We start from the raw sequence: 26,150 nt of genomic DNA, 5'->3' as shown, positions 1-26,150 counted from the left end.
GCTGGACGGGCAGTGGTTGGAGGCCAGCCTGGTTGCCCATGGCCAAAACTGACCCTCGCCACACCCCTGTCTTCCTGGGACCGAGACTCCAAGAGAAAGATGTTCTCTTTGTCCCAACCAGATTTAAGGCTAGTATTTCCTGACATTTGCTTCAGTTTGTTTTAAGTTAAAAATACCTGAGTAGAAAAGTTTCAGACACTTTTAAAAGCCAGAAATGCACAACCTCTGTAGGCACAGCTGTTGCTGGCGCCCCCCACCCCCGCCCCCCCCGGGGCCGCCACCCCCTCAGGGGGCGCCACGGAGCCACGCGAAGGGCTGCACGGGCCAAGCTGCCCTTCCCCAGCGTGCTGGCCCGGCAGCCCCGCGAGGCGCCCCCTGCGACACGGAGAGAAGGCACAGTGAGGTCGGGGCTGGCCGGCTGCGGCCCACCGCGCCTCACCCCTCCCCCGCCAGCTCATCGCGGGCCGGTGAACTTCCCTGCGGCCGCAGGGCGGGGGTGGAGGGGGGCTGCTGGGAAGCCCGAGCTCAGACAGTGAAATAATTCTTTATTTGGGCGGGTTGGGAGAGGGCAGGCGAGGCTAGGCCGGACCCCCCTGGGGGGGTGGCACCCAGGGGCTCCTCAGGGGGCCGGCCCCCCGTGCCCCTCGGCCGTGTCACAGGAGCAGCCGCGGGCAGCCCCCTGGACGGACGTGGTGGCTCCCTCGGTCCTTCCTACTTGTGTGGCCAGGCCTCGGAGGCCCTCCGCAGGCAGTACTGGGCGGCAGGCAGTGACAAGACCAGGCTGCTGGCACGGCGCCCCATCCAGTACAGGCCGTAGCCCAGGAGGCCCAAGAAGGCGGCCTTCACGGCCAGCCAGGACACTCTGCTGGAGACGGACGGCGGGGGGACACTGGGGGAGGGAGGGCGGGCTGGGCCTGGCTGGGGGACGCACGATCCCCCAGCCCCCGGCCCGGCTCTGCGTGGGTGGGGTGGGGTGGGCGGGCGGCACTCACGTCATTATCTCCTGGATGTTGAGGTCGGTGGTCCAGTTCTTCTCGATGCCAGGGACGTGGCCCATGCCCACGACGCCCACCACCACGGAGGGGACGCACTTCCTGGGCTCGGCTGCAGGGGGGAGCGACGCGTCAGCGCCACCCACCCGACTGGCCCCGGCGCGTCCCCAGCGGCTGCCCGGCAGCCCGCCCTCACCATCAGAGGCGCGAGGCAGCTCCAGGCGCCGGGCCGCCTGCCTCAGCACGTAGGTCAGGTAGATGTCCCGCTCAGACACGATGGTGCGGTGCAGGTCGGGGAACTCGCCGATCATCTCGGCCATCATCTGCTCCAGCAGGTCCTTCTGTTTGCACCGCTCCACGTCATCCTTGCTGGGGGAGAAGGGCGTGCTGCCAGCCCGAGGGACGAGGGACGGCTGACCCAGGGCGGGGACCTCGCGCCTTCTGTCTGGGATCCTGGCAGGGGGCGGGGCTGGGGAGGCCCTGCGTGAGGAGGCTCCGCCCAAGAATGAGAGCGTGCCGCGTGGCGGGCTGGGCCAGGCCAGGTGTGGACCGAGCGCTCTGTGGGCGTCTCAGGCCACTGGCCACCATTCCCGGGCCAGGAGGCCGAGGGGCCCTACCTGATAGGGTCCGACAGGAAACACAGGCCCCAGGCCAGCTTGATCTTCTGCCAGAAGGAGAGGGCGGCGATGGCCCTCTTGAAGGTGACGGGGATAGGCCGGTCGCCCAGGTGGAACTTGCAGAAAGGCACCTTGCTGGCCTGGGCAGAGGCTGGGTGTTGGCGGGGGAGCCTCAGGCCCCGGACGGCTCCCAAGCGCCGAGCCCCCCCGCCCCCCAGGCCAGGCCCAGGCCCACCTCCTTGAAAGCCTCCCTGAACTCGCCGCCAGGGGCCATGCCCAGCTGCTCAGTGATGTGGGCGGACACCTTTAGCAGCAGCATCTGCATGAGTCCTGACATGACCCCGTTCTGCAGGGAGAGGCCTGGTCAGCCGGCGCGCGGCAGAGCGCGAGGTGCCTGCGGCCCTGCGGGAGGCCTGCCCTGTGCTCTGGGGAGGAGCGAGGGCCAAGCTGACGTCCAGCAGGGCCTCGTGGTGGGCGCCTCACCCACGGTGCACGCTCAGAGGCCCCCCTGGCGGCCCTTCAGACGACCTTCCCAGAGCAGGCCCACCGCAGGCCGCGCAGTCTCAGACCGGCTGCCTGGCCTCTGCCCCACGGGTGCCCCCATCCCCCCTCACCCCTCCAGGCCGGACCCCCAGCTCCTCTGCCCACATCCCCCTTGGGGCACCTGTCAGTGTGAGTGGACTTTGGCCCTGTGTCCAGAGCCCCTAGGCGAGGTGCAGTGGGGTCGCAGCTCGGGGCCACAGGACACGCTGAGGCCCCACCCCCGCCCCTGGTGACCTGCCAGCACACTCCGGGGCCCTCAGGGTCCCTGAGCAGCTCCTGCCTTGGGGCTGGGGCCTCAGCCGCCTCTCCTCGCTGTCCCTCGGGCCAGGGTAAAGGGTCCCGGACCAGAGTCCCCACAGGGCTGGCACGCGCACCTGCCTGACGGCCTGCTGCAGCTTCTCCAGGCTGATCTCCTTGGCCTCACGCAGCAGCGTGCGCTCGTCCATCTTCAGCATGGACACGCGGTACTGGCACAGCTCCACCACCACCACGTCGGGCTGCACCTCCCGGATGGTCTGCGACGGACACACCGGCTCACCGCGGGCCCCGCGGGCAGAGCCGCGCCGGACCCGGAGGCCCACCCCCAGGGCGACCCCACCGCCGCTCAGCCGCCGCGGAGACAGCTCGGTGCTGGAAGCAGCTGCGGCGGGAGCGACGGCCCGGGTCCGCGTGTCCTGCAGCAGCAGCGGTGGCGGCTCGCGGGCCTCACCTTCACCACGTCCTTCTTGCTGTCGTCGCTGAAGTGGGCCGTGCCCACCACGTACACGCGGCTCCCGTCCTCGGCCACCAGCTCGGTCACCGTGCGCGGCAGGTCGGGCCGCTCTTGCCGCCTCTTCAGCTTCATCTCCAGGAGCAGGTTGAAAGCGTCCACGTCGGCTGCAGGGACAGCAAGGCCCGGCTCGGGGCCATCCTCCCGCACGGGTGGCCTGGGCCTCCGGGGCGCAGGCACGGGGGTGCGTGCTGCCCCGCGGAACGCGGACGCGCATGGGGGCCTCTCCGGGCCTCGAGCCAGTGGGTCCTTGCTCACCAGGACGTGCAGCCAGGCCCCACTCCAAGGGGAGCCCCCAGGCCGCCGAGGGGCCCAGGACGGGGGTGCTGTGCAGGGCACCCGGCCTCCCCACCTGAGGAGGGGGCTCCTGCCACAGCCCTGCTCGCGCTCAAGAGCCCCCCCCACCAACACCCCAGGGCGGGCCAGGGCCCCCGGTCCCCCACAAGCTCTGGAGACCACCCAGCCCAGGCCCCTCCCGCCCGGCACGGTGACCCCAGGGAGCACGCACACAGGTTCTGGGGCTCTCCGGGGAGCACCCTCGGCACCACCTCCGAGCCCCCTGCAGTCGCGATGGGCTCTGTGCCGGCCTGCAGAGGGAAGGGGAGCGTTCGAGCGCGGTACTCGCCTCTCCGGGGCCTGCCGGGACTCGTGCGCTAGCTCCGTCAACCCCGGGACCTGTCAGCCGCGTGCCCCCCAGACCCTCTCCTCACGGGCGGCCCACCCTCACGGCGCCCTGCCCTGGGCCCCTCGGCTGACTAGCAACCTCCCAGGAAGACCAGTGAAGGGCTTCTAGGCACAGAGGCCAGAGTGACCCCAGGGAGCCTCACGGAGGGGGAGCCCCACTCTCCACGGGGTCGCCCTGGCCCCCGGCCCCCAGCCCAGGGCTCTGACCTCGCGAGGGGGCTGCTCCTCCTGGCCCTCCATGGCGGGGCGGGGCGGCGGCTCCGGCACCGACGCGTGAAGCCTGAGGAAACACAGGAGCCGCGTCCTCACCTGGAGCCCCGGGGCCGGGCACGGGGGTCAGTGCCCCGTGGCGCCGCGTCCGTCGGGAGTGATCCGTGGGCAGGACCTCGGCCCCGGGCACAGGTGATCTCGGGATCTGCGGTGCGGGGCTGAGAGCAGGGTGGGGACACCCGGGCGGCGGGCCCGAGTCACCCAAGAGCAGGACGTGCCGCCCGGCCTCCTGCTCGCCCAGCAGGGGGATACCCCGCGGGGGCGGCGGGCCAGACCTGGATGCCTCCTTTTTGACTTTGGAATAAAACACAACTTATAAAATTCCCTAAAAAGACAAAACCAGGCGGCAGAAGGGAACCTGTGTGCTGGGCTGGCGCAGAAGGCGGTGCGGCTACAGCCCCGCTTTCAGGAGCCACGCGTGGCGACAATACGTGTCACCAGCAGCATCACACAGGCGTCGGCACAGACTCAGGAGGAGCAGGGGGAGGGATGGCGGACAGCACAGGTGTGTCGGCGTCACTGAGAACCGAGACTTCTTCTGGTCGAAGAAAAGAGGCACAAACTCGAAGAAGCTGAGCTAGGAGCCGAGCCCCCGAGGTCACGCAGGAGCCGCTTGTGCTGTCCCTTCCGGAGGGGAGACGGGGTGCAGGAGCCCAGCAAGGCTGTTCTCACCAGAGAGAAGATCCCCGCTGGGCCCGGGACATCCACCCCACGGACTTCACCCGAACCTCCCAAGGTCCTGCCGGAAACTGAAACCAGAGTCTGACGGAGCCTCCGGCTCCAGCTCTGAGTTTAGAGCCGGGGTCTGGCCGCCACAGGACAGGGGGCTTGGCACCCGCGGGAGGGGCCTGCGGGAGGACCTGACAGACGACTGGAGACCGTCCCGTGAGGAACGACTCTAATTTGGTTTCGGTCGTGGGCGCCATGTCGTGGGTTTTTAGAGTCCGTGTCTGTCACACGTGAACCGATGGCACGTGCCGGGAGGCCACACGCGGGCAGGGGGACACCCCCGGGGCGCCTGTCAGGTTCACTGTTGCACTTTCACAACAAAGAGGAAAACAAATAATCAATAAACACGACGCTAGGTCAAGTTCCTTCCCCCTTGTACCCCGTGACCCTGAGCCCAACCCTAGCCCGGGCTCTGTTCCCAGCCCGCGTGGAGCTCCGTTTCCTCGCCTGCGGCGGGGAGGACCGGCTCGGGCAGGTGGCTCGGCGCAGGGGCAGCCCATCCCGAGGACGGCTGTGCCTTCTGGAAGAAATGAGGTTGGGGGAAGGGTCTGGAAGAGAACCTGGCTCAGGACCAAAAGGGGGCAGGCCCGCCAGCGGAGAAGGGTGGCAGGCAGAGCCGTGGGCCTCTGCACGGGGCAGGGGAGCCGGCTCTGGGGTCTGAGCCTGGCCTGGGCCCCCGGGCGCCCCGCCGTCGGGGAAGAAGCAGCAGCACAGGGGCGCCCGGCCCCCACGGGCAGCGGCTCACCCGGCCTCACCACTCCCGGGGCCGCCTCCTTCCCACTTCACAGACGAAAGCGCTCCACTGATGCAAGGCACCGACCGAAACAGAAACAGGAAGCTGTCTGCTGCCGAGCTGGGGCCCGCCCGCCTCTCAGGTTCCCGGGCGGGCCCAGGAGAGCATCCCCCCACCCACCACCCGGTCCGCTTCACACAAGGCTGCCAAAGTACTAGAGAAACTTCTCAAGGAAGCCTCCAGTGCTGTCCTGGGAAGCCTGCGTGACAGCCAGTAAGAGGAGGGCCACCGAGGCCTCAGCCTCCCTCCCACAGGGGTGGGGGTCACAGGTCTGGGTCGGCCCTGCCCTTGCCCTCCCTGCACTTGGCCTGGCCAGGCCAGACTCACCCTCTGTCCCCAGGGGGCAGACGAGCCTTGAGCCCGGAGATGGCTGGGCCGCCAACCGCAGCACCAGGACCCAGTTCCCCTCGAGCTCGCCGGGGTGGGCGCCTGGCCTGGGAGGGGTCAGGCAGGAAGGCCACCGAGGCCCCTTCAGGGCCAAGAGCCTGTGATTCTGAGAAGCGTCTCTCTGATGTTACCACATGCACACACTTCCCAATATCCTGGTTTCCTGCAACCTCAGCCAGGGCCCCCACCGATGCCCTTGTAGGATGCATCGGTAAGTTCAGTGGGTCGTCAGTCCGCCCTCCCCTAGGGAGCCCCGCTCACCACGATGCATTTTCAAATATTTACGGCCGGATCCGAGCCTCTCTAAATATTTACGGGAGGGGAGCAAAGGGCCCAACGCCATAGAACCCTGGGCCCGGCCTCCATCTCCCACACCCGCAGGCTGTGTTTCTGGCCACAAAATCTCTGGACGACGGGTCCTGGCAGCTCATCACACCACCACAGGCTGCAGCGACCAGCAGACCCCAGGCTAACACCCTCGCGGGGAGATCGACGTGCCCCCTCCTAAATCCAGGCTCCAGCGCCCAGCTCCCACCACCAGCCAGCACAGCCCCAGGGAGCCCGGAACCAGGCTTCCGGCCGGTCACCTGGCCACGCCGCGGCCACCAACGCCGAGACCCTGGGGAGCCCGGCACAAAGCAGACCCTTCGGCCCAGTCCAGGTGCGCACCCCCCCAACAGGTGTCACTGCAGAGCCGGACTGCCCACGGAGCGCGGCCTGGGGAGGCACGAGGCTCCGCGCTGGGAGAGGCCGGTCCTCTAGGCGGCTGCCAGCACCCGTCCTGCGGGGGACGGCCACAGGGCTGGCCAGATCTCAGGCTGCTGCTTGGCGCGGCGTGGCCTTGGGCAAGTCGTTCCAACCCGCCAGGCTCTTAGCTCCTGCCTTTAGGGCCGAGGTGGTTAGAGCAGCCACCCAGCCACCCACGAACAGCACAAGGCGTGCCACACTGAGATGTCACCTCAGCTTCCCTCTGCTGGGGCATGAAGAGAACCAGCCACCGGTTTCAGGAGACTCGTCCACAGAGAGGGACACCACCCTTATCTGGCTCCACGCAGATGACAGCGCCACCCACACGCTTCTAGGAAAACGAACTCCAAATCCGAGGGAATCCCTGACCCCCGTGAGGACCTATCTTGTCGGGTTCACCAGAGAATGCACCTGCTCACAGGGCAGGGAGAGCCCCACTTGCATTAGGGACCCCCCCAGGGAACGTGTCAAGGTGCTCTTGTTGGATGGAGTGTTAGCGTAGGAAACGGTTTGCTGGGTGCCCCTGGCAGGACAGACCTGAGGACACCGGATAGTGCAGGCTGCGTGGCAGGCCACGGGCTCCCGCCTGCCCAGCCCAGGCAGCTGTCCCCTTCCAGGGACAGCTGTGGACTGAATTGTGTCCCCTCATAGTCTGAAGCCCTAACCCCAGTGGGGGTGAAATTAGGAGGCGGGGACTTTGAGAGATGGTGAGGGTTGGGTGAGGTCATGAGGCTGTGCCCAGGATGGGATCAGAGCCTTCCTGGGAAGAGACCCGGGAGAGCTGCCCGGTGAGGATACAGTGAGAAGGCAGCTGTCTGGAGGCCAGGAAGAAAGACCCCTCACCAGCAACCAAATCAGCCAGCACCTTGATCTTGACTTTTCCGTCTCCAGAACCGTGAGAAAACCGTTGAGGCCCCTTCAGTGGTATTTTGTCATGATTGCAGAGCAGACCGAGACAGCCATTCTCTCTCGTTCACCCCTCTAAAAATTAGGAAGCCAGAAACTGCCTCCCAGACCAAGAGCTGACCAGCACCGGATGGAGTTCCCAGAAAAAACATCTCCCAACCAACCCACTAGGCCTGCTCACAAAGCCAAGGGTTCCAAACTGGACAGGCTAGCGGGCTGGAGAACTGGGAGGCAGCAGGGCGTGGCCCAAAGCCCTGACTCCGTACATCCATCCCCACTTCTGAAGTCTGGGCACCTTGGCCACCGGAGACCCTCCTGGGTCTGGCAGGCTCTGCTTTATGGAGGTGTGGCCGAGGGGAGGATGGGGGTAGAGGGCACATGCCAACTCACACCTGAGCTGGAGGCCTACCACACCTGGCCAACCCTCTTGGAACCTGGACTCTACCCAGTGCTGGGTCCCCACACTGACCTCCACTGCAGGGCGCTGTGTAGGGGCCTGCCCGCCCACCGTGCCAGGCCCTCTCCTGGCTGCAACATCACCGCCATCCTGTAAGGCTGACCAGTGGCCCCAAGGTCAGGGCTCCCTCCCAGCCACACAAGGGGGGCAACAGCGGCAAAAGGGAGAGGCCCAGGGAGAGTGGAGCCTGCACAGGAGCGCGCCGAGCTGGTGGCCTGGACATCTTCCTCTCCAGGGGACCCCGGAAGCCAGGAGGATTCAACCTGGAAACCATCAATCTCCTGATGAGGCTGCCCTGACGCCCAAAGTCAGCCGAGGACTTCTGAGCGAGTTCCTCGCTGTCTTCGGTGTGCTTTGCTTTCCTTTCTCGGGACAGTTTTCACAAAGACGTATACGTGAACTCTGTGGTGCTTTGTGGCATGTAAGTTATGTCTCAACAAAGCTCTTCACAGAAACAAGGTAAGTAAAGACCTACAAGGCCTCGGAAGTTTGGTCTCCTTTGCCCATATGGCAGCCCTGCTTGCTCGGCTTGAAGGGCAGAGGCCTCCGGCACGCAGAAGGGCCCAGGGTCTCCACCGAGACCCTGCCGCCCCCGTCTGGGGAGGAGGGAACCCTGCCCCTCACGCCCGGTCCCCCGCCCCCGCCTCCGGCCGACCCCGCCCCCGGCCCCGACCCCCGACTCTGGGCCCCGGGCCCCGCCCCCCGGCCCCGCCCCCGGCCTGCACCATCCGAGCCCTCGAACCCTCGCGACCCTCGCCGTCGACTCCGCCCCGCGCGCACTCCTCGGAGGTCGGGGCTGATCCTTCCGGCCCGAGACCTCTCGGTTGGGGACTGGCTGGGCCCGGCCCGATGCGGGGCAGCATCCGACCTGGACCGCGGGCTGACCTCGACCCGCCGGGGCCCCCACCCGCCGCCCCCCGCCCCAGGCCCGTGCCGCGCGGCGTACCAAGGCGGGGCGGCGCTCCTCAGCCGGCCTCCATGCGGCTCGTCGCCCCACCAGACGGGGCGGACCGCGGCCGCGGGGCGGGGCGGCCGGACGGGCCGGGGCCGGAGGGCCGGGCGGAGCGCGGCATGCCGGGAAGCGTAGTTCCGCGCGCCTTCGGCCCACCCTTGCAGCGAGCCTGTCCCGGGCCCGTGGACTACAGTTCCCAGGGGGCCGCGCGCGAGCAGCCGCGGACTTCACTTCCCAGGAGGCCGCGCGAGAGAAAGCCCCGCCCCACCCCGCCCCGCCCCGCCTCCAGCGTCGGGATTCGAGGACTCAAGCGGCGGCTAGGGACCCGGGTTCGAGTCCCAGGCCTGCCACCCGACTGGAGCGGCGTTGCGAAGCGCCCCAAAATTCTCTGGCCGCAGCTCCTGGTCAGTAAAAGGGGGTTGACGTTCATAGGGCCTGCTATGCTATAGAACCGTCAATCCCGCCCGAAAGGGTCAGCGATAGTGCAACGCGAGGAGCAGAGAGTTCGGGTCGTGCGCTGCACCCATGTGGGCGACTGGGCCACCCCTCGGCCTGGCGGCTGGGGTCCGGGGAGGCGCGGGCGGGGATGGTGGGACGGCTGGAAGGGAGGGGGGCACAGGGTGGGGGCGGGTCCCCGGAGTGGGGGGGCCAGCGGTCGGCCCCGGAGTGAGGGATAGCCCCGTCCGGCCCAGGCCTGGTCTGGGCCTGCCGGGCCGGCCCACCAGCGGTCCGAGCTGGGCGCCGGGCCCCCCCTCAGGTTCCAGGAAGGGGGTGCTGGCCCAGCCCTGCTGTCCCGCGCAGGTCCCGGGTTCCCACATTCTGAGTCTGGGGGTGGCCCTCCTGCGGGCTGGCTGACGTGGGAGGTGATGCCCCGTCCACTCTCGTGCGGGGCAGGCTCCTGGTCGGCAGGCGGGGCTCTGTTAGGCGAGAGGCTCTGGGTTGACGTTTATCTGCCCGGCTCGTGGTCCAGGACCCCTGTCCCGCCCTCTCTGTCTGGTTCCTATTGTTCATCTCCTTCGCGCTGGCACAGATCGCTCCTGCCCGCCCCCCATCTTGGCCACCCACACTGGAGAGCTGGAGTGAGCGCACTGTTGTCCCCTCGAGGCACCTGCCCCAGGACCTAGAGCCAGTCTGGCTGAGATGCCCACGCTGGGCTGTGGGATGGAGAGAGGCCTGGGTTCCAGGCCTGGCTGTCTGGGGTGTGGTCTGAGCTTCTCCCACAGCCCCTCCTCTTGGGAGAGGGAAGGCACCTCCACCTGCCCTGCCCGGGGTTGGAGGGAAGGAGCAAGGAGGCAGGTGTGGAGGGTGTGTCAAAGGAATGCTGATGCCCACAGTGCCCCCTCTGCCCCCTCCGGGCAAGGTGGCATCCCTGGCACCTGCAAGAAGAGGTCTGCTTCTGTGGGACGCTGACTCGCTTCTGTTCCCCAGGGCAAATGGGTCAGTTCACACACCAAGGAACAGGCCGCTGGAGGAGACTGATCTGAAATGTCCTGCCAGGCCTCGGCTCAGGGGGCAGGGCTGGGCGCAGCAGTCCCGCCGAAGACAGAGACCGGGGGCGGGGGGTGGGGCGCTCAGTGGCCGGTGTGCCTTAGCCCCACCTGGACACGTGTGCATGAGGAACTTCTGTGGACTCAGCGCACGGCCAGGCAGCGTGCCCCGTGGGTCTCTGGGAATGTCTCCACTCTGAGCAGAGCCCCTGAGTGTGCATGGGCAGGGGTGGGGAGCCGGTCTGGGCTCCAGCCCCGCTCAGGGATTGCCGGGGGGCCCGTGGCAAATGCTGCTGCCTGAGGTGAGTGGGAATTGGACTCCTGGGTGGGCACAGCAGCCCCTACCCCTACAGGGTCACCTTGGCCCCAGTGCCCGGCTCACCACCACCACGGAGCTGGCTGCCCATGTGGGACCGAGGGGCCAGGAGCTCATCCCACCCTGCAGGACCTGGTCAGCCTGCCTGGGTCCTGTGGGGTCCCTTCCCCAGACGAGTGGAAATGGTGAGTGCCAGCCCAGGAGGCAGCAGGCCATAAGACCTGGGATGCTGGGCTGGGAAGAGTGTCCTGACTAGGGTGAGGGTGAGTGCTTTCTGGGGACAGGGGGTATGAATTGTACCGTTTTGCCATCTGGGGCCGTGCTGACCCTGGAAAGACTGCCCCTCCCAGGGTCAGCCAATTCCTAGAGACAGCAAACAGTTTCACAAGCAAACCAGCCATCCACAGCCCCAGACCATCCTTTCTCCCCATGAGGTACTCTATGTCCTCGGGGCCACCCTCTGCCTGCCCCAATCACCTGGGCCAGGCACCGACAACTAGGGGCAGCTCCTCCCCGCTGAGCCCACCGAGATTATTCACGCTGGCCGGTCCTGAGCCTGCTCACCCTGCCTCACATCTCTCCCTGCGGAAACCCAGTGAAGGCTCCTGCCCACGTGTCCCCTCTCCCTGCCTCCTGACCGGCCCTGGGGCCCACTCCTCTTGGGACCTGTGATAAACTGTCTTTGCAGTGGCGGTCGTCTCCTGATCTCTTGGCTTCACCATACCTGAGTGATGATAAAAACCTACATCTAAAACCCAAGTTGGGGGACTTCCCTGGTGGCGCAGTTGTTCAGAATCCGCCTGCCAGTGCAGGGGACACGGTTTCGAGCCCTCGTCCAGGAAGATCCCACATGCCGCGGAGCAACTAAGCCCATGCGCCACAACTACTGAGCCTGCACTCTATAGAGCCCGCATGCCACAACTACTGAAGCCCGCGCGCCTAGAGCCCGTGCTCCGCGACCAGAGAAGCCACCGCAATGAGAAGCCCGCGCACCGCAACCAGAGAAAGCCCACATGCAGCAACCAAGACCCAACGCAGTCAAAAACAAATAAATTTATAAAAAACAAAAACACCCAAGTTGGGATGCAGCCCCGGATGATGGATCGACTGCACTCCCGGGAACCCCAGCCTGCCCAGCTCAGGACTGCTCCAGGGAGGGGCCCGCGGAGGGGCTTCGAGGAGGCCAGGCCAGTCAGGCCTCCACACGGTGCAGCAGGTGGTCCCACCCTGATCTCGGCTGAGCCCCCTTGTGATTGAGGCCCGCACCCCACCTGCTCTAGCCCCCAGGGGTTTCTGGCCCAGCTGCCCCAGCCACCTGCCTCCAAGGAGCCTCTCTTCAGACCCTCGGGGTCTCCTGCTGTGGCCTATGGAGTGTGTGACTCCTTGGTGCACGCCCGGGACCAGCCTCATCCCCACCTGCATCCTGGGCCTGGTGAGGAAAGCCCCCCCCCCCCACCGCCGCGATCCCCGTGACATGAACACCTCCCAGAGCACATCAGGAGCACCCCCCCCAGGAAGCCCTCCTGAGTCCGGCCCGTTCTTGCCATTCCCCCCAAGTGTACCTGGAAGCCCCTGCCCTCAAGCATCTGATGCGGGGCCGGCTTCCTGGGGGAAGCTCCATCTCCACTGAGTCTGTGTGAATCACCCTGTGGCCCAGAATGCACGCACGTTAGCTGGAGGCCACGGTGTGTCAGCTGCGTGAGGACTGTGTGTTCTCATCAGCTGTGGATGCAGCAGGGCCCCGAGGCGACCTGGAGGGCATCGGGGCGCCTCCCACGGCCCTGCCGCCCCCCCGCCCCCAGCACCTCCACCCCGTGCAAGTCAAGTTGGGTGGAGGCCCTGGACACAGGAGGCCTCAGCTGGACTACAGGCCCCCGGCAGGATGGACCACTCAGGACTCAGGGGTATCAGAATAATCTTTATTGATATGCTCGGTGCTACCTTGTTAATACTGTCACGTTGTCGCCGTGGCTGAGGTAATAGGGACGGCCCCGCCCAGCGCCGGCCCTGGGCTCCCACGGAAGCGTCGTGGACCCTCGGGCAGGGGGGTGCTGATGGCCTCGGAGGGGACGTGGTTATTGCGTTGGAGTCCTGCCCTCGCTGGCACGCTGGCGCCCTCGCCCAGCCTCACCGCGTGCGCACTCACGCACACACTCGCACGCTCACCGCTGACGCGCACGCTCACCGCTGACGCGCACGCTCACCGCTAATGCACACGCCCACTGGCACGCTGGCGCCCTCGCCCAGCCTCACCGCGTGCGCACTCACGCACACACTCGCACGCTCACCGCTGACGCGCACGCTCACCGCTAATGCACACGCCCACTGGCACGCTGGCGCCCTCGCCCAGCCTCACCGCGTGCGCACTCACGCACACACTCGCACGCTCACCGCTGACGCGCACGCTCACCGCTAATGCACACGCCCACTGGCACGCTGGCGCCCTCGCTCTCTCGCCCGCACGCTCCCACACTCACACACACAACATCCTTTGTTCTGAATGCGTCTGAAGCCTCCTGGTAATAAATATACTCGCTAGTTACAGTAATCATAGTAAAATAAAGTACAGGTTTGTCGGGATACGAGGAGAAAGTGCACGTTGACCTTTGACTGGAGGGTGGCCCCTCCCACCGAGGGCTCCCGGTCCCTGCAGGGAGCAGCCCTGAGGTGCCACCACCCCCAGCTCCCTCCTGAGTTGTCCTGCCACTGCCCGGGCCCTCACGGGCCAGCGTCCCAGGCCCAAGGCAAAATCAACTAAAAAAATAAATTCTTCATCTCACAGCCGAGCGCCTGATGCAGGGGAGGCGGGTGGCGGCCCTGGGCCTTTCTGGCCATGGGCTCTACGGGGGTCACGGCCAGCCCCTGGCCCAGCCAGCGCCCCGACGATGCCATCTGAGGGGCCGGGTAGGCGAGCTGCTGAGCCCCGTGGCATGCGGACAGGAGGCCGGGGTGTGGGCGGTGGCGGGCGAAGCAGAGGCCGCGTCCACGGGGCTGGGGGGGTGGGGGCAGTGGCGCACTGCGGTCATGCAGGGGGGCCTGCGACGGCCTGGGCAGCCCTGTCCCCTCAGAACTCCACAGCACTCACTACTGTCCTTGTCTCCTCAAAGGCGGCAATGAGGATCTGCTGGGGGGGAGGGATGGTGATGAGGCTGCCCACATCCGGGGGGGCTCGGGGGGCCCCGTCCTCCTCCTCCCGTGCCTCATACAGGGTGCCGATGTGCAGCAGCGGGTGGGTGGCGTTGCGGCTCAGGATGGCGAGGGGGTCAGCCTTGCCCAGGCTGGCCGGCGACAGAGGGGCCGCGGCGGGGGCGGCGGCGGGCGAGCAGACGTGAAACGGGCCCCCTGAGGGCAGCGCGGCCCGGGCTGGCTCTGCGCGGGGGAGCGGTGCATCTGCAAACAGCCCAGAGCACAGAGCCTCTGCAGGCCCCTCTCCCCACCTGCTGCCTCCCCCCTCCTCCCGCCTGGCCGGCTCGGGCTCTGAAGCTCCCGCACGCAGCGGCCGGCCTGGGGGGACTCTGGCCGCCCCAGGAGCAGAGCGCCCGTTTCCAGAACCTTCATCAGGTGCTGAGCAACCTTACCGTGTGTCCCCGCCAGCCCTTCATCCCGTGTGCTTCACAGGGCCCTCGAGTGAGGGCCCCGCCTGTCGTCACCCCGGCAGCTGACTCCCCTGCCCAGCCCCTGCTTCCACCTGGCTGGTTCAGTCCTTAACCCCCTGCACGCCCCTCCAGCCCTGCCCATCCCTACCTGTGGTGGGTGCCGCGGTCAGGCCCAGCCCACACTCCTCTGCCTGGGACAGGAAGCCCCCTTCCTGGCTCCGGGAGGCCGGCAGGGCGGCAGGCATGGCCTCGGCCTTGGCCTTCTTGGTGCCCAGGATGTAGGGATGCACGTCCAGGGAGAAGTGGCGGGCATGCTTCTTTTCGGGGGGCGGGCCCGCGTCGCCCCCGCCGCCCTTATAATGGTGCGCGGCGCGCGCGCCCGCGTCCAGCAGCGGCGCGATCAGCGTGTCGGTGGCCGTCTTGCGGCGCACGGGCTTGGGCTTCTCGGCCTTGCTGTTCTCCACGCGCATGATGGCCAGAGGCTCCTTGAAGGGCTGGGGCAGCGGGTTGCTGGTGGGGATCCACTTCATCTTCTTGCGGGGCCGCTTGACCACGGGCGGCTCAGCAGCGCCCTCGGGCTCGGCGGGGTTGGCGCTGGGGTCCACGGTCTGCACGCCCTCGTCGCGCACGGTGGGCGTGGCGTCGTGGTTGGACTGCGCAAGCGCGGCCAGCAGCTGCCGCACCACGTTGTCGTACATGAGGTCGCTCTCGTTGGTGATGAAGTCCAGCCGGTTGAGCGACTTGATGTGGTCGCGGTTCTCGTTGCAGAACATGGCCAGGATGTTGATGTCGCAGAACTGCGAGCGGCGCCACTGCCGGCGGGTCTTGATGCCCACCTTGTGCAGCTTGTCGAAGATGAAGTTGCTCTTGCGGAAGATGAACAGGTGGATGAGGTTGACGAGGATGATGAGGTTCATGGAGCAGAGCAGCACGATGTCCACGCCCGCCACGATGCGCTGCAGCTGCACAGACGGCAGCTTGCAGGTGACACGCACGGCCGGGCCGCCACCCGGGGCCGCGCCCAGCGCGCAGGTGAACTCATTCTGCTTCTGGGTGGCGTAGTAGGTGCACAGGTAGGAGATGGGCGCCACGCTGAGCAGCAGGATGAGCAGGTGCCGCGCCAGGTAGAGTTTGGCCAGGAAGTTGCTGCGGCCGCGGCGCTCCAGGTACTTCTCGAACAGGTTCTGCTCGGGGCTCTTCTCCTTCTCCGCGTTCTCGATGATCTCACGCCGCTCGCGCTCCGTGATGCCGGGCCCCTTGGATTGGATCTGCTTCTCGATCTTGGGCGCGCGGCCCTCTGCAGCCCGGTGGTAGCAGTTGTCGATCTCCTGCAGCAGGAAGTTGAGCTCGGAGGTGAGGCGCGTGGACGCCAGGAACTCCCAGCCCAGCGCGGGCACGTACATGATGGCCGCGAAGGCCAGCAGCGAGTAGGGCAGCAGCTTGTGCTCAAACAGCGACGGCCACAGGCTGGCGTCCACGCCGGGCAGCGCGTCCCGCAGCTCCGTCCAGCAGTAGCCGCGGGCGTACAGCGCCTGGTCGCGGGTGAAGTTGTGCGGCGTGTAGCAGTAAATGGGCTCCTCTGGGGGCAGAGAGGAGAGGGGGCTGGGGGCGAGCCGGGCATCGGACCCCTCCCGCCTGCCCCGCGCTGAGCCGCCTTCCGCACATCTCAGCGTGGTGGCGTGGGTCTCCGCCCGGGTACCCCGCCCCCCACGTACTGCAGTCAGCTGTGGCACAGACAGAGGTGGGTTGGGGGTGGAGGGTATGGCCGTGCCCACCCCGCCCTGGGGGGCCGACCTGCACTTGGAACCTCAGGTCCCCCTCCGGGTGCCATAACGTCCCCACGTGCGCACAGGGGCGAGTCCCAGAGAGGGCGGCACAGGCCACACCACTCAGCTGGGGCTTCTCTTCCAGTGGCACAGCTGGACCAGCCCCCAGCCTGGCACTGCCCCGGGCTCCATCTTGAGAAGGGCAGGTGTCCTGGCCAGGTCCTACCTACCCAGAGCCGGTTACGGTGGCACAACTAAGGAACAGCAAAAGTGGCCCTGCCTGCCCTTGAGAGTTGAGGAGTGTCCCCCCAAGACCCGCTGTCCTGGGGAAGGGCAGGCCTGGGGTCCCCGGACACTGGCTGGGCAGGGGCAGCCACCCCAGGGATCCGACGGGAAGGATTCACCACCCAGCCCACAACGTCACGCAGGAAAAACGGTCGTCACTGAGCTGCCTCCCCCGAGGTGAGGACAGGCGCCAACGAACAGCGGAGAACGTGGGACGCTGTCCCCCGCGACCCTGCCCTCCAGCTGGGCCTCCCGTTGGACGCTTCTCAGAGGGGAGAGCTCGGCCGGCTCGGAGCCGTCCTCAGGGGAGGGCGTCACCGTTCACGGCCCCTGAAGGCCGGGCCACTCGGCTGTCAGGCCAGGCTCCAGTCCTTGTCACCACGGACCGGGCACGTGTGCCCTCTTGCAAGTGGCAGAGCCCGGGCCCCCCGCCCAGAGGGCAGCGTCCCACTGACAGGAGGTCACTGCCCCCAGCCCGACCACAGCTAGCATACCTGCCGGCCCGCCCTAGCCTGGACCCTCCCTCGCACCCCGAAGAATTGCCCCCAGGGCGGGTCCGCTGAGTCCCCCTCTGCTCCAGCTAACGCCCCTCACCCCACGAGGCTTGAGACCAGGAAGCAGCGGGGACCAACGCACCTGTCTGTCTGTCGTCTGTGCAGGCCCCTCCCAAGGCCTGCCCCGTGTTAAGCCCGGCCTTTGAGGCTGGGAGAGGCAGAGGGTCACCGCTGGTGCCTCGCAGGGGCCGAGGGGGCCGGCTACACAGCTGGGCACGGAGACCCCACAAGTGCCTTCGGTCCCAGCGCACGCAGGTCACCGGGCCTCTTACACACGCAGAGCCCCAGCCATTGCCACCAGCGTGACAGACCCGCACCATCCTGAGGGTCGAGGGGGGCTTGAGGTGGGCCTCAGGATTGCCGGAGTGGGGCCCACAGCTCGCGCCAGGCGGTGTGGTCCAACGGCCGTGGCAGCAGGACCTGGGGCTCCACGTGGCAGGCGCTGGGGAGTCACGGAGTGACGGGCGGGTGCGCTCCGCTCGGCTGTGGTGGCGAGGCCAGGGGCTCCATGAGGAAGCTGTGCCATGCGCCCACGAGGGACGGGGCTTGGCCGAGGACGGGGCTGGGTCAGGAAACGCTGGTACCCACAGCCCAAGGCCCCTGACGGGGACACAGATTTGGGGCCTAGTGGTGAGCTGGGCTCAGAGAACATGGAAGAGGCACAGGATCCCCCCACGTGGTTGAGAAGATAGCATTTTATTCACTTGCTTTTTGTCCTCACAGCCAACTCCAGGCCAAGGAAGGGCAGACGCTCTTCTCTGGGGGAGGAGGACGGCGGGGAGAGGTCCCTGGGACCCCCAGGCCCCTGGTCCAGGCCCCAGGGGAACCGGGAGGGTGCCGCGGCTCTGGGGCACGGCGGGGGCCTGTCCCCTGGCCGTGAGTGCTGCAGGCACGGGGGGGCTGGGTCTCCCGTGGATGGAAGCAGGGCCCCCATGGGTCCCCACATCCTCTCACGTCTACCACCGCCCACTGGCTGCTGGGAGGGGAGGGGAATAAGCCCTGGCTCAGGAGAGGCCCAGCTCCAGGGCCCCTTGGGCTCTACACCGGGTCTCTGTCTTTCCCTGACCTGCAAAGCAGGTCCAACAGCCCAGCAGAGACCGGGTGTGTCATGCAGGTGCCTCAGGACACACGTGTGCGGTGACCCTGGCCCGGAAGAGCTGCGGCCGCATGTCCTGACTTGAGCTGCAGGGGCCTGGGTGCTGGCCAGACTCCGGTTGGGGGTGGGGGCGACCGCTGAGCCAAGGGGCCTGGCACCGGGCGCTCAAACACTGCGGTGCCAGCACGGGTGTCCGACGGGGACCCGCAGACCTAGCCAGCTCGCCCAGGGCACCTTTCCTGAGGATGGCACCGTGTGGACTCCGGACCCGAGTGCCCCTGGCTATGCCCCGAGAGGACACCGGGGCCAGGGTCCTTGCAGCCCCGGGTGCTCCCAGAGACGCCATCGTGGAGCGCGCAGGGCCGACTGCGGTGCCGTGGAGAACATCGAGCCAGAGCAACAGCCAGGGCTTGCGAGGCCGCTTCGGGGAAGAAGCCGTGTGTGCGATTCCGAATTCGCTGCAATTCCGGGGCTGCTCCCGGTCCCCAGGCCAAGCCCAGCCCTCGACAGCGTCCCCTCCCAGCCCGAGCGCCCCAGTTCCCTTGGAGGCCCTGCCTGACTGGGGCAGAAGAGGCACACCCGTTACAGGCATCTCGGAGATGTCGAGGGTTTGGTTCCAGACGCCAGCGATAAAGCGCAGATCACAATAAAGCAAGTCACACAAATTCTTTTCTTTCCCAGTGCATATAAAAATAATGTTTATACTATACTGCAGTCTATGTCTACATGCTGTATGTATGTCTAAAAACCAATGTACATACCTTAATTAAAAATACTTTATTGCTAAAAAATGCTATCCACCGTCTGAGCCTTCAGCGAGTCGTAATCTTTTCGCAACAGTAACATCAAAGATCACTGCTCACGGGTCACCGTAACAAATGTATTAATAAGGAAAAAGTTTGAAATATTGTGAGAATTACCAAAATATGGCACAGAGACACGAACTGAGCAAATGCTGTTGGGAAAATGGCGCCAGGAGACCTGCTCGTCGCAGGGCTGTCACAAGCCTTCAAATCGTGAGAAACGCAATATCTGCGAAGCACAATAAAACGAGGCCTGCCTGTGTTTGGCTATTTTAGGAAAAAGCAGCTGTTGGTCCCCTCTTCCCAGGGCCCACATGACATCTGGAGAAACCGGTAGCCCTTCAACGCCCCGCTCCCCCGCCATCCTCTCTTTTGGCCGTGCGCCTGGCTGACCCTCCATCCACCACTCAACGGGTCTGCACGGCGGGGGTGTCTGTGGAGCCATGGGGGCCTTCCCGCCACCTGCCACCCTCCAGCCTGGGGATGCGCACAGGCCCCAGTGTTCAGGGAGGTCCCCGCCTGGCCGGCTCCTCACCATGAGCCCACCGGCCAGCATGTGCTTCCCCACGTGTCACCAACAGGCAGACACGTCGGACCCCCGCCCCCTGCGCCAGGGCACCAGGTGAGGATCTGGGCGCTGGGTGGGCTGGTGGGGGTGAGCGCCGGGTCCCCTCGAGCCGAGCCGGACTCCAGTGGATGGGACGTGGATCCTTCCAGCAGTGGCAGGACATACTCTGGGCTCGGAACCTGAAGATGGATGGTGACCCAGTGCTGAGGGGACGGGTCGGGTGTGCTCCTGTCTGGGGGCGGGGGATGCAGCTGGAGGGGCCTCCAGCGCCCCTTGAGGGTCAGAGCTTCTGACCTCGCTTCCTCTTGCCCCCCTTTGGTCCACGGCAGTGGTCCCCTACCGTCCTCAGATCTGGAGAAGGGACCCGGGGACGATTCTGAGCTCTGTGAGGAGCGCCAGGTAGACGGACCCTGATCCAGGAGAGCAGGAGAGGCAGCCGCCACTGCCCCGAACCGTGGTGGGAGCGGCGGGCCCAGTCACTCAGCAGCGGGAGAGCTCGTGAAGCCACTGCCACGCCCCCATTTGCTCTGTGACCTGGAACAGGATTACCATGGGGCAGACCGGGGCCCGCGCGCCAGACATGCTCCACTGGGTGGATTGGGGGTCGTGGGGTGCTGGGCCGAAGGCCCGGCACCCGCCTGCCCTGGCTCAGAAGGCCTGCCTCGCCCTCGCTAGGGAGGCGCCGGGCCCCTCCCGACCAGCATCGGGCCCAGGCGCGCCCCCAGCCACACGCAGGTGGGTGTGAAAGGGCGGGCGGCACAGGGAGGCCAAGGGTACCGCCAGGAGCAGAGATGAAGGACACACGCGGGGAGACCCAGCAGCCCGGCCTGGCTGGATGCAGAGGTGCTGAGGCCCCCCCCACAGGGGGGGAGCTGGTTCCCAGCAGAATATCAAGGTGGGGGCCCTGTCCCAGGAGGTGGCCTTAGGGCGACTGAGTCCTGAGCGTGTGCGCACCCGGAGTGGGTAGGATTGTTCCTCCCAAAGGTGTTCTAGCCCCAAGCCTGGTACCTGTGAACGCGACCTCGTTTGGAAAGAGTCTTTGCAGACGTGATCAAGTTGAGATGAGTCACGCTGGATCAAGGGGGCCCTGATCCAATGACTGGTGTCCTCGTAAGAGGAGGGAAATTTGGACAGACACCCAGGAGGAGGTGTGAAAACGCAGGCAGAGATCAGCTGATGCGGCCACAATGAAGCCAAGGAAAGCCCAGGACTACGGAGCCTCCAGAACCGGAGAGGCAAGGAGGGACCCTCCCTGGGGCTTCGGGAGCGTGGTCTGCCCACACCTGGATTTTGGACTTCGGGCCTCCGCACTGTGAGACAATAAGGCTCTAGCGTTTGGAGTCACAAGTTTGTGCTAACCTGTCAAGGCTGCCCCAGGAGACACCTGTGCACAGCCTGACTCCCCCCGCCCCCGGCTCCTGGGGAGCGTGCTGACCCAGGGAGTGGGCCCACCCGGGGGTGGGACGAGGCAGCCTGGACAACGTCCACCCTCAGGTCACAGGGACCCCTAAAGGGTGAGTCCTTTGTGCAAGGATGTCTGTCCACGTCCCTCAGGGGAGAGTCGCCCTCTCTGCCATGGGCTGCTGGGCCGCGGAGGGGCCTCCCTGGACATCTGGGCCCTGAGACCGCTTGCCAGCCAGACCCTGCGTGGGGGGCCGTTTCCCGTCTCCATCCGCCCACCCACCTGCCTCGTGTGGACGCTTGGGCCCCGGGAGCCCACTCCTCCTCCTCCTCCCTGCCTCATCTGGGGTCACCTCTCCTTAGGAGGCCCTCAGGGGCTCCCCAAATGCCCTGAATCTAATCAGGACCACGTCTGTGACGGGAGCTTCAACCTCTCATCACGTCCATGCTGCCGTGGTCACTGCCCTTGTCCGGTTTCTTCCTCTACCTGCATCAGCCTCACAGGCGCTGGGCCTGCTGCTGAGGCCAGGAGGGTCCACTGCCCGCCAGCGCCTGCTGCTTCTCCAGGCCCTGCCTGCCCTGGGGGGCCTCTGCCCAAGACCTGCCCAGGCTCTCAGTGCCCCCCCCCCCGCCAACCGACCGGAATCTGCCCACTTCTCAGCGTCACCAGCCCCAGGACCCTGCCCAGAGGCCGTGCTTTGGTGTCCGCTGTCCCCATCACCTGTAACTTCCTTCCTTGGTCCCCACCTGGCCACTCCTCCTTCCCTCAGACCCTGCCCACTCCCCCTCCTGGACGCCCCTCTTCCACTCCAGACCCCACGTCTCCTTGTCGCCTGGGACCGCCGGGTCCGCGCGGTGTGAGCCCACGGAAGGTAAATTCACTACATCGGAAGAGAGGGGTCAGGGAGGCAGCCCCAGCGACCGGCGACACATGCAAGGGCGGGGGAGCGGTGAGGGTCTGCGGGGAGACCCCGGGGCACCGCCCGCACTGCCGGCCCCAGTGGGGAGGCCCGCGGCGGCTGGCGCAGCGAGGGTGGCCCGAGAGGGCACGCGCCCCTCCCGCCGCGCGCCTCCGGCCTCACCTGCGAAGTTCTTGGTGAAGACCAGGGTGACCAGCAGGATGGGCACCAGCACGGTGCCGATGGTGACCACGCGATCGAACGGCAGCTCCAGCTTGAGCTGCAGCAGCAGCGCGGCCAGGGCGCCCGCCTTGTCGTCCTGCGCGCCGGGCAGGATCAGCTCGCGTAGCTTCTCGCCGGCCAGCAGCGCCGTCGCCATGTCCGCGGACGGCTCCACGAGGTGGTGCATGGGGGGCGCGGGGGACCCGGGGCGCGGGGCCCGCGGTGGGGGCGGGGGGCGCTCCGCCGCCGCCCCCCGGGGCAGGGGTCGGGCCGCCCGGGCCGGCGCGAGCTGCGGGGGGCGCAGGGGCCGCCGCCCCCGCCTCGGCTGCAGCCCCGGCGCGGCCCCGGCGCGTCTTTCCGGCGGGGGCGGCGGCGGCGGGACCCCCGCCCCGAGCGGCGGGCGGCGGCGCCGCACCCGCCGCCGGGAGGGGGCTGTTTACCTGCGGCGACGCGCGGCGTGGCTCCGCCCCCCCGCCCCCCCAGCACGCAGATGCGGCGCCGGCGATGACTTGGCAAAAAATATTTAAATTAAATAAAATGAATGAACAATGACTGGTTCTTCCTCAGGGCGGGGAGGAGGGGGAGGCCGAGTCGGGGGCTCCCGTCGCCCGAGGCTCGGGGGTGGCTGCACGCGGTGGAGATGCGGCGGGGCCGGCCGCGTCCTGGGCCCCCGTCTTCCAGACCCGCGTCCGGGAGCCGCCCCGCGGAGAGGGGTTCCTCGTCCGCCTCCCGCACCCGCTCTCCGCTCTCCGCTCTCTACCGAAGCCTGGCCGCCACCGTGGGCGCTGAGGCTCCCACCCACCCGGGCTGCTGCGGACACAGACGGGGGACTGCCACCCCCCACGCGGGGCAGCCGGCCGGCGGACGCTGCGGGGCGTCTCCTCACGGCCTCTGCGCTGCAGCCGTCGCCCCGGTGCCCCCCCGCCGCCCCGCGTCACCTCCACGCGGTCCTCTCTAGCCCTGCACCTCCTCCCCATCACCCCGTTTGCCTTGGTCAGTGGCATATTCTCCCGGTCGGCCTGTGCCCGCGTCTTCCTGACCTTTACGCCCTCCACGCCGACACCCCCGTGCCCACCCTTGGCACCACCCCTCTCGCACCCCCCTGGGTTCGGTCTCTGGCGCAGAGCCCAGCTGCCACCTTCATGCAGATTGCCTGCAAGACTCGCTGTATCACTTCTTATTCTTTCATAAAAGGTCCCCATCCCACTGTAATAGGATATACACGTGCTCTTTGTAAAATATTTAGCATAGTTGGAGTTTCAACTTCACTTAATAATTCATCCAGCTATGTCTTGAGCACCCATATTTGCAGGCCTTGGGTCACTGCTGTGAGCTAATTTCCCACCCCCTGCCAGGGGGCTCAGAGAGGGGGGGGTGTCCTCTGCAAGCCTGAGCTTCACACTTTTAAAAAAAATGTTTATTTATTTAGGCTGCGCAGGGTCTTAGTTGCAGCATGCACGCGGAATCCAGTGCCCCCACCAGGGACGGAACCCGGGCTTCCTGCATTGGGAGCGCGGACTCAGCCACTGGACCGCCAGGGAAGTCCGGCGGTCGCTGTGCTTTTGAAGACTCACCAGTGTTTCTGAGCGACGCCCACCCGTTCTACCTGTGTACTGTTCACTGAGGGAGTCGGGCTGCTTCCATCCCCAACAACCCAGACACCTCGTCAGGGGCTGGCCTCTCCCCTGCAGCAGCACGTTTCCGTGATCCCACATGCCCATGGAGGCCCCCCCATATTCTCCTTTTCCCTTATTTAATGACTTAGGTACTCATGGCCTTTCCTTTTCTGTATACATTTTGGAGGAGGGGGAAGGTGGAAGTCTGTGCTGCCTTAGGCTGTTCCATGCGTGAACAGGGCACATCCCTCCATTTACTTACGTCTTCTGTGTCTCCTGTAACACAATCATTATTTCTCTGTAACGTCTTGTTGGTTCTTCAGGTTACTTCCTAGACACCCTGTAGTAGTTCCACTGTAAACAGCCGCCACTTTCTGTGGTGTATTTCAGTCGGTTAGTCTGGTTAGGAGAAAAACCGCTGGTCTCCACGTGCTCTCAGAATTGGCAAGTGGCTATGGCAGGTGGCAGAGTTGCCACTGGAGCACAGCGGGTGTGCGGCGGATGCTGGCAGGACGAGCACACGGGACCCACAGGACAGAGGGCGCAGCCGGAGCTGGCGGCCCTGCACCCCTACCCCCACGTTACGGCCGCCCCTCCGACGCTGTCCTCATCCCAGAGAGGGGCCTGGGTGGGGAGGTGACACCTGGATAGGGGCTCCGATCCTGAAGAGGCTCCGAGCTCCACCCTCCCTGCCCCTTGGGCAGGGGTGGACAGCAGGGGCTGCGCCGGTCCTCACCCCCGGCCGGCCCAGACTGGGAGGCTACCCTCCCCAAACCCTGTCTCTGGGGCAGGATGGCATTAGGGGAGCAGCCTGCCCTTTCTCGTGCTGACCCATTGACATGTGGCTTTTGACACATGCAAGGACTTTGGAAGGTTGAGGGACATTACTACAGCAAAACCTTCATTCTCATCTCTATTTAGCTGACGTTTTATCAGCTCGCATATCAATGAAGACGAAAAATAGGAAAAAGTCTAACGCTGAACCCTGTCTTATTACTTGGGCGAACCCCAAGTAAAGTTCGCCCTTGAAGACGGGCGGCTCATTAACTGACGCATTTCCAATTCTACTTCCACGTTCAGTTGCGAAAATTTGCAGTGTCTGAGCATCGTGTTGAGTACGTACCTAACGATTCTGAGAACGCAGAGGAAGTTCCTGTTCCCAGGTCTGGCCTCCTGGTCTCACAGATTAGGACAGACGACCCCCTCGATGTACTACTGCAGGTTATTTGTCTGGGAGCAGCCGAGGGTGCTGGATAGGACAGGCCATGGCACAACACGGCGGAGGGTCATCTCACCCCACACTTGGACAGCAGGTGGGCTGGGAGCTCTGCCCCACCGGCCCCTCACTCTGGAGACTGGAGCCACGGCCCTGGGGCGCCCAGGCACCTGGCGGAGGAAGTGGAGCTGGTGAGCTGGTCCACTCGAGCCCTGCGGCACTTCTGTTGGCCCTTCGTTGGCCAGAGCTCTCAGCTGGCCCCGCAGGACTGGGTGGGGAGGCGGGTCACAGCCCACCGTGTGCCCGGGAGAACAGGCCCTCTGGGATGCCATAACTTGCAACCCAGCACATTCTGCACTGGGGTGCAGTTCTGTGGGAAGGAGGAATAACATGATGATTACAGCTGTGAAAGGACAGCTTGCTGGGGTCCTTTTTAAGTGGACGAGGGCGAGCGTCAAATTGCAATGGCATTTTGAATCTGTTGGAGACGCTGAAAAGGCTGCTGGAACTGTTCTACTTTAAAATGGCAACAGTTACAACACGGTGGGCATGAGCAACTTTAAAAAAAGAAGAAAAAGCTTGGATAACTTACAAACGAGGGGTGGGGCACACGATTTCCAAGTTTCATTTAGGGGATCTCTGTGCAGCCACACCTGCCCACGGTGCTTTTTTTTTTTTTTTTTTTGGCTGCCTTGGGTCCTCGTTGCTGCGCGCAGGCTTTCTCTAGCTGCGGCGAGCAGGGGCTACTCTTTGTTGCAGCGCGTGGGCTTCTCATTGCGGTGGTTTCTCTTGTTGCGGAGCACAGGTAGTTGTTGCACACGGGCTCAGCAGTTGTGGCTCGTGGGCTCTAGAGCGCAGGCTCAGTGGTTGTGGTGCACGGGCTTAGTTGCTCCGTGGCTTGTGCCGTCTTCCTGCACCAGGGCTCGAACCCGTGTGCCCTGCATTGGATTCTTAACCCCTGCGCCTCCAGGGAAGCCCCCTGTGGCGCCTCGTACCTCTGCTCCACGAGGTCTCCATGCTGGTCTAGGTGGCTCGGCCCCCACAGACTCTGACCCTTGGAGGGCAGGCACCGTGTGCTTCTGCCCACAGGCAGCCGAGGTCCCTGCTTGGGCACCGGCCCCCACCCCCATCCAAAGGTCACACGGGGGCCCCTGCCTGTTCTGGCCCAGCCTGGCTGTGCAGTGCCCTCCTGCCCTCGGCACACAGGTGTGCCCTGAGTACTGCCACCCCAGACACACCTCGGGGTCCCTGCTGAGATGCCCCCTGGCCCGCCCTGCCCCTTCCTGTCTCTGCCCTGGCACGTGGTGGTCACCAAATCCTGCTAGCCGCCACCGAGGATGGAGGGTAGGACCCAGCCCCGCGTGCTCAGCCAACACTGGTTCCCCCCCCCCGGCATTTCTAGGTCTCCGCTGTCACCGGTTGGCGTCCGAGGCCCGGCCCCCAACACCCTGCTCTGGAGAGGGTGGCATGGCAAAGCAG

General features: G+C 66.0%; 2 protein-coding genes across 4 annotated transcripts; both read right to left on the bottom strand.

Annotated features, from left to right (window-relative positions):
• Window positions 1-388: 388 nt before the first annotated feature.
• Window positions 389-8,904, bottom strand: TRABD (TraB domain containing). 3 transcript variants are annotated; one of them, XM_028490820.2, is made up of 11 exons: window positions 8,841-8,904; window positions 7,907-8,157; window positions 3,813-3,885; window positions 3,430-3,508; window positions 2,862-3,028; window positions 2,527-2,667; window positions 1,845-1,955; window positions 1,610-1,749; window positions 1,189-1,361; window positions 993-1,104; window positions 389-889 (listed from the first exon to the last, which is right to left on the bottom strand). In XM_028490820.2, exons 2-11 carry the CDS (start codon window positions 7,981-7,983, stop codon window positions 712-714), a joined length of 1,251 nt encoding a protein of 416 aa, XP_028346621.1. In that variant the 5' UTR covers window positions 7,984-8,157; window positions 8,841-8,904; the 3' UTR covers window positions 389-711. The 3 variants fall into 3 exon arrangements, with proteins under 3 accessions (XP_028346621.1, XP_023983276.1, XP_023983277.1); XM_024127508.3 differs by lacking the exon at window positions 1,845-1,955; XM_024127509.3 differs by lacking the exon at window positions 7,907-8,157 and having other exon boundaries at window positions 8,841-8,902.
• Window positions 8,905-13,060: 4,156 nt separating this feature from the next.
• Window positions 13,061-22,026, bottom strand: PANX2 (pannexin 2). The gene is made up of 3 exons (XM_028490805.2): window positions 21,801-22,026; window positions 14,394-15,824; window positions 13,061-14,039 (listed from the first exon to the last, which is right to left on the bottom strand). The coding sequence occupies exons 1-3, from the start codon at window positions 22,024-22,026 to the stop codon at window positions 13,714-13,716; spliced, it is 1,983 nt and encodes a 660-aa protein (XP_028346606.1). The 3' UTR covers window positions 13,061-13,713.
• Window positions 22,027-26,150: the final 4,124 nt, after the last annotated feature.

This window comes from Physeter macrocephalus, chromosome 6, assembly GCF_002837175.3.
Source record: "Physeter macrocephalus isolate SW-GA chromosome 6, ASM283717v5, whole genome shotgun sequence".
NCBI lineage: Eukaryota > Metazoa > Chordata > Mammalia > Artiodactyla > Physeteridae > Physeter > Physeter macrocephalus.
This window is presented reverse-complemented; position numbering and strand designations above follow the sequence as displayed.

Bases quoted from the DNA above. Each gene is read 5' to 3' on its own strand.
- TRABD (XM_028490820.2), bottom strand. From the start codon at position 7,983: ATGGCGGTGATGTTGCAGCCAGGAGAGGGCCTGGCACGGTGGGCGGGC. The intron at 1,956-2,526 runs GTGCGCGTGCCA...CTCTCCCTGCAG, and splicing joins TGCAGCAGGCCGTCAGGCAG to AACGGGGTCATGTCAGGACT. The intron at 1,362-1,609 runs GTAGGGCCCCTC...CTTCTCCCCCAG, and splicing joins TTCCTGTCGGACCCTATCAG to CAAGGATGACGTGGAGCGGT.
- PANX2 (XM_028490805.2), bottom strand. From the start codon at position 22,026: ATGCACCACCTCGTGGAGCCGTCCGCGGACATGGCGACGGCGCTGCTG. The intron at 15,825-21,800 runs GTGAGGCCGGAG...CTCTGCCCCCAG, and splicing joins CTTCACCAAGAACTTCGCAG to AGGAGCCCATTTACTGCTAC. The intron at 14,040-14,393 runs GTAGGGATGGGC...GGCTGTTTGCAG, and splicing joins GACCGCGGCACCCACCACAG to ATGCACCGCTCCCCCGCGCA.